Source organism: Euprymna scolopes, chromosome 2 (genome assembly GCF_053919585.1).
Source record: "Euprymna scolopes isolate OS-2025 chromosome 2, ASM5391958v1, whole genome shotgun sequence".
Classification (NCBI taxonomy): Eukaryota; Metazoa; Mollusca; class Cephalopoda; order Sepiida; family Sepiolidae; genus Euprymna; species Euprymna scolopes.
The window spans coordinates 38,244,417-38,257,397 of NC_136483.1; the positions used below are offsets into that span (position 1 = coordinate 38,244,417).

The 12,981-nt window shown below is 30.6% G+C and overlaps 1 protein-coding gene across 3 annotated transcripts in view; it reads left to right on the plus strand.

Moving 5' to 3' along the window:
* Positions 1 to 12,981, plus strand: part of LOC145291179 (uncharacterized) — a 315,627-nt gene that overhangs the window by 111,118 nt on the left and 191,528 nt on the right. For all 3 annotated transcript variants that reach the window (XM_080136747.1, XM_080136757.1, XM_080136763.1), the window contains exon 2: positions 2,140 to 3,585. In XM_080136747.1, coding sequence (XP_079992873.1) covers positions 2,205 to 3,585 — 1,381 coding nt within the window. In that variant the 5' untranslated portion in view covers positions 2,140 to 2,204. The remainder of the gene's footprint in view (positions 1 to 2,139; positions 3,586 to 12,981) is intronic.

Genomic DNA, 12,981 nt, shown 5'->3' on the forward strand with positions numbered 1-12,981 from the left:
AACCCCATAATTTATTATACCATACCTGTTCACACTGAAACATTTATCACAATATTCTGTGGATCTATATTAAAAAATCTTGTTAAACTTTGTGACATATTTCCATTCTATGGAGGTCAGGCGCGAACGAAGACCCCATAATTTTATTATACCATATTTCTTCAAACGGAAACATAATTATCAAAGTATACTTACGCAGATAGATATGAAAAGTTTTTATAAAGTTTGTGCCTATTTCCATTCTATGGAGGCCAGGCGCGAACGCAGACCCCACAATTTTATTATACCATCCCTATTTAAGTTAAAACATACTTATCAAAGTATCATTATGTACACCTATATCAAAAACACTTGTAAACGTTTTTTTTTTAATTTTAAAATTTTTTATTTCCATACTTTGTGGACCAGGCGCGTATGCAGACCCCATAATTTTAATGAATCATCATTATGCCAGATCAAACATACCCATTCCTGTCTCAATATATCTTCTATCATTATATGTGATCAGTTTTCTATAATAGTCAACCATATAGGAGCCTATTCATGACCAGACACACACACAGACGTTCAGCTTTATATTATAGATATATATATAGTACATTCCAATGACCAAGATTTTTTTATTATATTGCTCGTTATTTCGTTATTTTCCAATTAAATACTTAATGTAAATGTTGTTTGGTGCAGAATGGGTCAGACCAGTCAGAGATCAGTCCTTGACAATCAGTTCAGCAGAAAGTGGGCCGTTTCAGTGGCCTTTTATCTGTAAGGCTGAGATACTAGCCCTCTGTAGTTCTAGGAGATCCACCTTCTCATGACTTACCTTCTCTCCTTGGAATGCAGTTAGTTTATTGCTAACTGCCTAAGGCACCCTGACCAGGGAATGCTGACGAGCTTTCCAGGCAATTTTTAATAGGCTAGAATGTCTCTTCTTTAGAGATGCAAGTTTGATTCTCCCCACTTTCTGATCTTGTGTCACATCTGTCTGTGATGAGAAGGAAATAAATACCCAATGCAATTCTGTTCTTTTCTGGATTGAATTGAAAAGACAGTTAAAAATGAAATAAAAGAAATAATAATCTGCAAATGTTACTCAGAAGCAAACAGAATAGACCATAGGTGATGCACTCTTGTAATTAAGTTCATACAATGTATTAATTGTAGTTAATATGATATATTTTATACAATGTACTAGTTTATACAATATCATATCACACACATAAATACTAATAAGTAGAAGCAAGTATGATACAATAGATTATAGGCGATACAATCTTGGAACAGTTTTGCACCACTTTTATGCCTCATAACAAGACTTAAATGAAGATAGAGATCTGTAGATGTTGGAAAACTTTCTATTCTAATAGTTTCTTCCCTTGAACTGCTAGACGTTGGAATTACATCCCGGGTCACTGCTTTCCTGACTGTACTAACATACAAAAGTTCAAGTGTAATGTAAACAGACATCTTGCTGCTCAACTTTACATAGTATCCCTGCAAATTATGTCCCAAATAGTACCCCCACCCCTATGTTAAAGTGGCACTGTGCCTTGTTTGGGGCGAAAAAAAAAAACAATAATAAAAAATATTAAATTTTATGCCTAGAATTCCAATTTTTTTTTTTAATCTAAATTCATTATATGATTTTCATTCTAAAAAATGTCTAAAAATTAAGGCTTAAGTTTGAGAAATCTTAAAAAGAAATTAAAATTGAGTGAATCTTATTTAATTGCTGTCTAATGATCAGTGATTAAATTCAATGTAAATTTGAAATATTTCAGTTTTCAAGTTAGGCGTTGTATCTATATTATGCCTCTTAAAACTTTAAAATACTTCAAAGAAACTGAAATTTGAAGAAAAATTTATTAATTAATAATATACAGTGTTAGAATTTCACAAAATTCGTAGGTATCTGACTTAAGCTTTTTTAACCTCTTTGCATTAAACTAAATTAAACTAAATGTAACCTATATTATAACCCTTATGCTTAGTGGCTGTGTTTCAAAATTCATAATGATCAGTTAATTAGTTTAGGAGTGAGTCTCTATAGATACAAATATGTAAACACCCACACACATATATATTTAATCTTTGGATTTTGTGAATTTATTTTGATGCAGCTTAACTTTTTTGTTTTAGTTAATGGTGGCAGCAGCGTAAAAAGGCCAAGAATCCATTCTGATGTGGTCAAAGTGCATTTCACAATGAATGGCAGCAGTGGAGGCGGCATCGGAGGCAATGCATCCAACAAAGTATCCAACTTAACCTCACTGTTTGAGAAAGATAACAACAGTAATGTCGTTGACCAACAAAACCCTGGGAAAAAAATTCCTCCTATCAAGGTAGATGGAGGAGGAGGAGGAGGAGGAGGAGTAGGGCAGGCTGGAAGAGGTGCAACTGCTAAGTCTACCATCAACACCAGTGCCCTTGGCAGGAGCACGGGTGGACTCAAGACTATGCGTCAAACTCTGGCCCCATCTGGTTCTAGTGGTGGCAGATTCTCAGTGCCTGATATCCGATCATCTTCAAAGATTCCTGAATATCGACTCTCATCGACAACTGACAATATTAGTGGTAAAGTGTTTAAGGCAGTTCAATCTTATGAAATGACGCACGATCGAGGTTTGTATCTACATGGTAAGAAGAAAATGCTGTCGACGTCGGATATCATTGGTTCAGAAAAGTCCTTTAACTCACGAGAACTTTTTTCACTTAGAACCGAAAGTCCGCCATTGGAACACACTAGCTCTGCCGAAAATTTGTTCTTTGCTCAAAAACCAAAGTTGAAAAAGCTCATCTTACAACGGAAGTCAAGTCTAGAAGATGCTCGCCGATCGCCGGAACATAACGACTTGAAAGAGTGTGAGTTTATTATGGGAAGGATTGCTGATACAAAACTGAAGGAATTACGCAGTATGTTTGAGAAAACGGTCAGTCTTGATGAAGGCCGACCGATTCCTAAGTCTCCCTTGCTCAATACTAGAAAAACAACCACACTAGGTCACCAAAAGTCTTTAAAATCTACAGCGAAATCTTTAACATTGGATTCTTCTTATAGGACGCCTTCGTTCAGTAGCATGAACCAAAAACCGGTTCCTTTTAACCAGGATAAAATTAATGCTTTCAAAAACATAAAATTTGACATCGACGCTTTGACCCTTTCAATAAATGCAAAAACTGTAGATGGGTCGCATCAAAGTAATGAACGAAATTTTACTAGAAGAACAAGCAAAAGTAATTCTATTGAAAATAGCTCACCTAAAAAGTATGCCTTGAATAACAGTAAGTTGGTCGACTCGCCACCCTCTTACAGGAAGAGGTCATCGTCTCCGTTATCATCATCGTCATTATCATCATGCTCTTCTTCATCATTTGAGAAAAACATGGTCTACAAGAAGCGTGCAAGCTATGAGAATGTAAATCCTTCTGAAAATGTTATCAGCCGATCAAGTGCCAGTTCAACTTCAACGGATTCTGATCCGTATCAAAAAATGGAGAATTTGATCTCTGATAACACGTGCAAAGCTTACGATGATGATTCTGATGTTTATGATGATGTCTCAAATACTGTACATACGGAACTCGGTGAGTAATCTTGATATTATGCATGCATACATTGATATATATATATATATATATATATATATATATATATATATATATGATAATATTTTTAAATAAATATTAATAATTATTTTTAAACCGACGGACACATGTGTTTTGAACTTATGTTCTTTTCAGTGTAGGAGATAATAATTATTGTCTGAGGGGGAATTGGAACCCAGTCACTCTTGACTTTGCTGCAGGGTAGTATTCAACCTCGTGACTGTCAGAAATTGGCACAAGAAATATGGGAAATTAAGTATATATATATATATATATATATATATATATATATATATATATATATACGTTTAATTATAAAGAAATATATACTTTTAATGCATATTTCAATTATGTTTTTTCCAAATTGGCACAATTGATCAAGCTCAATAAAAATGAATTTACACTTTCAGAGCATATATATTGGAAATAAATATACCGAGCGAAAAATGCATTTATATCACACGCATTTTATTTTATCATTAGTATATTCATCTTACACGTGTTTCATTAAATAGTGACAATTCACTAAGCAACTCATCAGAGACAGATTTACATTCCTCAAAAAAAAAGTCACAGAGACTTTTTTTTCTTTGGTTTAAAAAGAATAAAAATTGGTGAAAGGAAATAGAAATCCTTAAAAGTCATACGGATAAAGATCTTACTAGTCATATTTGTTAGAACCCTTCTTGAGTAAAAAAAAATGCTTTGGAACCCAGTGCAAACGAGGAAACTTTTTATTTATATATCGCCATATTTGAATTAAGTACAATCTAAGCCATATTTCTGAGTTTTCATATTTAGGTTAAAAAATATTGAAGGCAATAAATTATTCATAAATATAGGAGTGTTGTTGATAAATAATAATAAAAAAACAACCTTAAATTCAATTGATTAAATTTGCCATTCAAATATATTTTTAACTGAATACATACGAAACTAGAATTTGATAGAACATCCACTCAGCTAACAGATTAAACTATGTTAAATAAATATGCTCAGTTAACCGAGAATCAGGTGTATATAAATAAATGCTCATCTTTTAAATTTGGAGCATACATATGAATTTCTAAGCCTGCCAATATTACTACAATATTTATTATTCAAATTAGCAACTAAGCAAGATCCTCCTCCTTTCTCTATAATATCACTAATAAAAAATAACATATTGTAAGATTAAATACATAATTGATTAAATCGGTTTTAAATATATTTTTTAACCACCTCACTCAATATTTGACATAAATAACTGACAAAAATAAATAAATATTGATTTTGCATGACAGAATCTATGAAGCATTTACATGTGACTAAGTTGATTGACTCTACTATAATTTTCTATCTAAATTCATAAAATAATTTTAGCTAAATTTTAAAAATTTGATCTAAATAGCATTTAAGCTGGAAAATCAAACTTTGATTCTGACTAATCAACTTTCAATTGTTATTGTTGTAATGGTTTTTTTTTTCTAATTTACTTATACCTTATTCAATCTCACTGTTTTCTAATATTTAGAGATTCTTAAAAACTCACCTTAAAATAAAAACTAGCTAAGAGAAATAACTTATTCTTTTAGTAAGAAGTATTGTTCCTTACTTGCTTTTTTCCTATATATTTCTTTATTCTGAACATGAAAAACATGCACGGTCATAAAGCATAAACATATTTATAAAATAGTTTGGGCAATTCCTGGTTTGTACAGCTAGTATATATATCATTCAAACACTATTGAATATATGGTTGTGGCAGTTTTAATCATTTAGAACTTCTTTTAAGCTTCACGGCTCACTAATTTTTCGATCAAATTTCTAACAATTATTACACTTTATAGATCACATTCTCAGCTATATTGTGAAAAAAACTTCAATTTTCGTTCAGTAAAACAGAAGTTATGATGAATTTTCTGGTGTTCAAAATCGTAAAATATGTAAGGGAATGAGCAACGTTTTTTTATGACTGGTTTCCATAGCAACATCGTCGCTTGAGCAACTATTGTTGCGAAAAGAGAAGTAACTCATGAAACAGACAGAATGAATGCATGAAAGGGAGATAATTGGGGGTATTTTATTGAAAGCAGACGAGTGCTGTACATTGTTATTACATATGTGTTTATGGAGGCAAAAAAAAAAGACTGAAATTAAACAAAGAACAAGTGAATTTATTGGAAGCCTGGAAAAAGCATGAATTTATGGAAAAATGCGAGCATGAAAAGTAATATGGTTAAGCTTAAACATGGAAAAGTAAAGGACTAGTTGTTAAAACTGGAAAAGAAAAGGACAAGATATTCTAGTAAAAAATATAATAAATTTATAACTTAAAACATTGCAGCATTAAGAATTTTTTTTATTCAATCTATAACATATAATCAATTCTTAATTTTAAGTTATAAATTTATTATATTTTTACTAGAATATCTTGTCCTTTTCTTTTCCAGTTTTAACTAGTCCTTTACCTTTTCATGTTTCAGCTTAACCATATTACTTTTCATACTTGCATTTTTCTATAATATATAATGATTAATGATATTATTATTATTATTTGTATTATTCTCTTTTGTTGTTCTTTCTTTTCTCTCTTCCTCTTTGTTTTATTCCTCTATTTAGATATATACTTGTTATTCCCCCCATTTTCTTTCTTTCTTTTTCACATATGCTGTTATCTTATTTTATTTGAATACCATATGATGTGACCCCCTAATTAATTTTGTGCTAGAAACGCTTGTAAAATTTTCATTACAGACTTCACTTTTATATAAAAAATATCGCCTGAAGAGGTCTCTAATTACTTGTAACTGGCTGACCGAAACACACTCATGAATTTGTAGCACCATATAATTGCTTATGTAAAACAAATAAAAAGATATCTTGTCCTACTTTGGTATTGAGCACTTTTGCATTAACCTCATTAAAACTTCATTGGTTGCTTCAGCTCTGGAAAATATTCTGGAATAATTATATATATATATATATATATATATATATATATATATATATATATATATATATATATATATATATATAAAAAATGTTATTTTCAGATAAATTTATTATATTTTTTACTAGAATATCTTGTCTTTTTCTTTTCCAGTTTTAGCAACTAGTCCTTTTACGTTTAATCTTAACCATATTACTTTTCATGCTCACATTTTTCTGTGTAATCCATGATTTTCCCAGGCTTTGCTTTGAAATTAATATTTTCTGTTTTGTTTTCAATATCATACACATTGTCAACAATCCATAAAAAAAATTATTACCAACTTCTTAAATTGACTAAATAAAAAAATCAAATAAAAGACATAATAATTAAGTGAATAAACAGAAAGAAGGGACAAATAAAAGAGAGAAACAGAATTAATGGGTGACGTCGTAAGTGAAAGATTATCAGCCCTAGCATAGCAAAGAGCATCACTTTTGTTAACTCTCTCTATATACCCCAGTAAGATAGCTTGTGAGCAACATTTCCGCTATGATTTATGAAGGTGTTGGTGACGAAAAAGTTGCTATGGTAACCAATCAGAAGAAACCGTCTCTCACGTTCCTGACCTATTCTGAAAACTTTTGAACACCAGTAATTTTATTATAACTTTTGTTTTAATGAACAAAAAGTTGAAAATTTTTATTTCAAAATATAGCTGAGAAGGTGGCCTAAGAACTGTAAAAAATTGTTTGAAATTTGGTCGCAAAATGAGTGAGCGATGAAGCTTTAAAGCAGTTCTAAATGAGTAAAGCTAACACTTAACCACATATTCAAACATCGTAGTGTTTGAATGATAAACTAGAAAAGTATCTAAATTTTTCCAAAAAAATATTGAATTCAATTAATAAAGCTTAATTACTAAATGTCTTAAGTTCAAGCTGACTTTAAACATAATTAAGATATGATGGAGAAATTATTTCTTATTTATTTCTCTTTACAGTTTTTAATTTTAATTAAGATAATCCTAATTAATAATCATTGCTGCATGTTTGTAGATTTACTGAAATGTGATATTCACAATCTAATTGGTTGATTAAAAGAGCTGTGCAAATGTAAAGGAAATGTCATGGAAAGTGATTGAAAATGTAAAAGAAAGAATTAATAAAATAACGAGTGAAAGGATTTACAGTTTGTATTTTATTATAATCTAGCTGTCCTACTTCGTGTTGTCCGGGATTATTTTTATTTTCATTAATAATTTACATGACTAGAATAGAATTTCTCAGTCTGCAAAAAAAGTGAAATCTGCAGGCGTTTCATATCAGCAAAAAAGATTGTGTGAAAGTGAACGCAACAAATGCAACAGAATTTGTACTGGATTTATTAATTCCCCAGTCCATATTAACAGAGCTATAGAGTTAGATTCAGAAAATTCATTTCTGTCAGTCACTTAACAAAATTGAAAAAAAAAAAAGAATACAACAAATAAATGTTATCAAAGTTACTCTTCTACTTACCTAGATAAGTTTATTTGTGTTTTAACATATTTTAAAACCTTTTTTGTTCTTCAAAACAAACTGAGTCTCTACCCTGTTCAGTTAGAATGGAAAAAAAAACATGGTTGCCCATAAGCCTTGCAATCGATAATTAAGTTGAAAATTCTTATTAAGAGGCGATCCTATCACTTAATGACACAAAGATTTTAATATTTTGGGGGAAGTTGGGTCGTTTTGCATTAAGTATTACTTCTGTCTTTTGTTTTAATTGCATACTTTAGATTCCATTCATAAAAAAAGAAAAATTGAATTCAAAATAACACTATAAATAATGTTTTGTCATAAAAAGGAAAGTTTGACACATACATAGAAAGTAATAAGCACTTTTTTTCTGGAGGGTAAATAGGATGCACAGTTGATAATTACAAGGTAATAAAAAATCAACTTCACTCAGTAGGAGCAGTGTTGTTTAAATGGTCATAAATCATTCCATCTTGTCCAGGGTATTTTACTACTCCACAAGATCTAGTATAAATTATTACTAGAGTTTTATTAGATCATCTTAAGACCTTTTTAAATTCCAGGAGTATGAGTCTAGAATTTAGGCTATTGACACCACAGCCAGCTATTTTATTGACATGACACATATTGCAATATGTGTCTTGCCTTTGTAGGAGACAAATAAATAGGAACAAAATGTCCATGTTCTAAAAAAAAAAAGCAGAAACTGTTTTGATCACTAATATTATAGAAAGTTGGGGGAGCTAATCCTCTCTTAGTACAAAGTCCTCTTCTTGCGATCACGTGCATCTACTAACCGAAGAATTCTCATCCATTTATTCAATATAATTATAGCATCAAACTCTATCGTTCTGCACACAACACTCGACACTGTTTAGATTTTATCTTCCTTTAAGGTTATCAAAACTAAACCTTTCTCGTATTACACATCCATTACATCATTCTCATATCATTTTGTTTCATGCAACACATGTCCTCCACTCTCACTAGCCAGGTTTCACTTCCATACATCATCACATTGTGTGCACATGCCTGATAAACTCTTCACAAATATTTCAATATACCTTATTATTATTATTTGAAATAAAATAAAATTTTCTTTGGTACAAATGTCTTCACCCGGGCAATGTCGGTTAAAGACAGTTAGTGATTAATATCATATTTGTTTTTAATGACTGGAAACTAAAAAAACATCTGTTTCTTTTCATTTTTTTTATTGTTGCTTTCTTATTTTTTTTTTTTGTTCTTTTTCTTTCTTTTTTTTTTTTCCTTCCAAAATGTACATTTTTAATGACTAGGAGGAAACATCCTTTTCTCTTTTGAAGAATTCCCCTTTGGTTCCAAATCCTTTATATTGCTCACTAGTGTAAAATTATAATCAGACTTTTTCAATTGGCAGGATTATTCTTTCTCTTGAGGGTTTTGCTGTGCTCACCGAAATGTATTGCAGATTTTGTCTTTGACACTTTATCCACAAACAAATACGAAAACATAAGTAAAACATTCCAACTTTTTTATACATACTATTACTATTTATGAAGTCCATATTTAATGTTTTAGCTATGGTATGCAAGTATGTTAAGGTCTGTCTAGAAAATATCCAAACTATTTAATAATTCAGTTCAACATACAAATTATGCCTGTTTTGCTCACCAATGTTTCATGAATACATGTTTTTTTTTTATTCTTTGCATCTTTGAAGTTATCTTTATGTCTATCTTCAAGACTTACACTTTATCTATATACTAAAATGCTGTGGATCTTGTTTGTTATCTTTATGTCCATCTTCATCTTTTTTATTTTTTATACATTCCTTTGCATTACTGTGCTCTGTTATATCCTCTTCACATTTGTAGCCTCATGTCGTCACAACAACTTTTCATTTATATATTAATACTAAAATTCTGTGGATCTTGTTGTTTGTTATGCTTATATCCATCTTCTTTTTTTTGTGTGTTTTTGAAGCGTGTGGTCATACAACAGTTTCCCCACTTTTTTTTATACATTTCTTTGCATCATTGTTGCTCTCTGCTAGATCTTTCAAGCTACTCTAATTAGACAGTAAACTTGTGTTTTCTCAAAAAGCAAAGTTTTTTTTTAAACTAGTATATTTTCCTTTTTAGGATCCAAGCAATGCCGGATAGCACTGCTAGTTATTTATAAATTTAAATGTTAATAAAAAATTTGAATTATTTATAGAATTTAAATTTCAACATTTTATTAATACATTTTTATAAAACTTGTGGCAATGACACATATTAACTCATTCGAGTTATTGCTCCGTATAACTTAATGGTGGCAGCCGATTTGGCATCCCTACTAAAAAAAAGGTCTACAAGTTCTTGTTTGTTTCATTTCAGCATTTTTTTATAATAATAATAATAATAATAATAAGAAGAAGAAGAATATCCATAAACAATTTTTTATAAATATGCTTACTTACTTTTTTTTAATTTATCGCATGTAATTGTTTTTCTTTTTCTTTTTTTTCAAATAAAAAATCTTTTGAAATTTTAAAAGATTTTTTTAGAAAATGTTCATATTTTTGGAAGTGTCAACATTCATTCATTTCTGTTAAACTGTGTCTGTAAATAAATATATTTTAAAAATATCTAAATAAACATATACGAAAAAAAAGTTCTATGTGATACATTCATGAAAGCAAATAAACATATTTATTAAAAAAATAGTTTACAGATATTCTTATTATATTTAAAGATAATATTGAAATGAAACAAACATGAAATCATGGATCTTTTTTCAATATGGATGCCAAATCAGCTGCCACTGTCTATTTCATATTAACTGTCATAAATGAATTAGTGCGTCATTGCCAGACTTGTTGATAAGGTTCTTATTGACTTTATTTTCATATTGGCAAGAAGACCAAACTTTGAGATTTAACGATGAACCCTATGCTATATCTTTTTTGTACCCAGCTAATAACACCATATTACCATTTTGATTATTTTTGTATTTATATTTTACTAGCAAGGCTACCTGGCATTGCCTAGGGCAAAAGTATAACCTATTTCTATTAAAACCTCTACCTATCTTTATCCATCTCTTTATCTTTCTCTCTTCCCCAATGCTCCCTCCCTTTTTTTAAGCCCCCATCTTTCTGATCCTCTCAAACCATTCCTCTCTAGTTAAACACACACACACACACACATATGCACACACATAAATCTTCTTTATGTAATAGATTCCTTGGGGAATAAATTGGCATTTTCTTTCTAAATTAGTAAAACAAGTCACTGAAAAACCGACACTCCCTCCATGAAATCTGGCCCAATTTATTCCCAAAGAATAAAGAAATGTTTTTTATTTTAGATATTATTGATCAGGGGCAATACTGATTAAGAATATACCAACTTTGTTGATATTTTTTTTGTAGTTTTGGACTTTAGCTGGACATATGCACACACAGACAACTGCCCTTTATACAATAGACTAACAAGGCTATCTGACATTGCTCCATGTCAGTAAAAAAAAAAATCTAGAAAATGAAAGGAGTTATGTTTGAAGGCTATATCAATGCGGTTTGTAGGAAACATTGTGGACACAAGTTAGCATATCAAAGAATGAAAATATTAGAAGGAATTTTCAATAATTTTCAATTATATTACACTATGCACAATGCTTCAAGCAAACTACATCCTTCTCAAACTAGAAGATGTTAAACAGTGTGTAACATTTGTGCCAAGTAAAACCAAGTACTCTTCTCCTTTAGAAGAAAAATTATTTTGTTTCTCACTTTTGGGTTACTAACTGCTCTATCCAAGATATTAAGCAGTTTGGCTTATGGCTCCCGGGACACACCAACAATAGAACAGAATTTCTTTATCCCGAGTTACACTGTATTTAAACACACATGAAATTAAGGAATCCTCCTAAGCACTACTAAATCCAAGTTCCCCTCCTAGAAGAAAACTTACATTTAAATTTCAATCATGAAAAATGTATATTATAAGATTACATTAAAAAATCGTAATTACTTCTTGATCACACTAAATGATCAAAGAATTTTAAATATTATACATCTGGGGCAACACTGATCAAGAAAATATAAACTTTATGATTCTTTGGTTAGTAGTTTCGAACTTTAAGCTAGATATACAAGCACGCATACAGATAATGGAGGCTCTATAGACTGACTAAAAAGAGGATCGCTCCACTATGATCTGAAGAATATTATAATGGCTACCTAAGATCAAGGTATGATGACCAATGCTTTTAAAATGATGAGTGGTCTCAGCAATAGCAGCAAGTATACAGAAGTAGAGTGTGAGCGACCTGACATTCAGCTGTAAGGTTCTGTTGGAGGACAGCTACTATATAATGTGACACAATGGAGTGTGTAAATATCTCCACTGGACGATCTGTAAAAAGTTGAATATCGAATGCAACAGGAAGTCCTGGGAACATTTACCAGAAAGAACAGTTGGAAATAAGTTATACACCATCCACTCTAAATACACAATTCCTACATCTACGTACTTAAAAAAAATGGAACCTTAAAACCTGGCATAGTGATATGGGACAAGAAGGAGAACGAAGCAACCTTAGTAGGAGTTAGTGTCACCAATGATGTTGGATTAAACAGAACTGAAAGGGAAAAGATAACAAAAAAAAAAAAAAACTAATATGACATGAAAAGAAACTGGAATCTTAGGAAGATCTCTATCATTCCAGTTATTATAAAAGCAACTGGACTCATGAAAAAGAATTTCAAAAACTACTTGGCAAATATACTTGGTGAACAAGAGAGATTCAAACAATTGCACTTAAATGGACGGTCAGAATCTTAAAAAGATTTCTTGGTTGGAATATCTTAGTGAGTGAATGTTTGGCATCTGGTGGAATGGTCCATCCCTAATGTGAACAAACTAAGAAAATAAAAAAAAACAAAAAACAAACAGAAAACAAAATCAAACAGAAAAC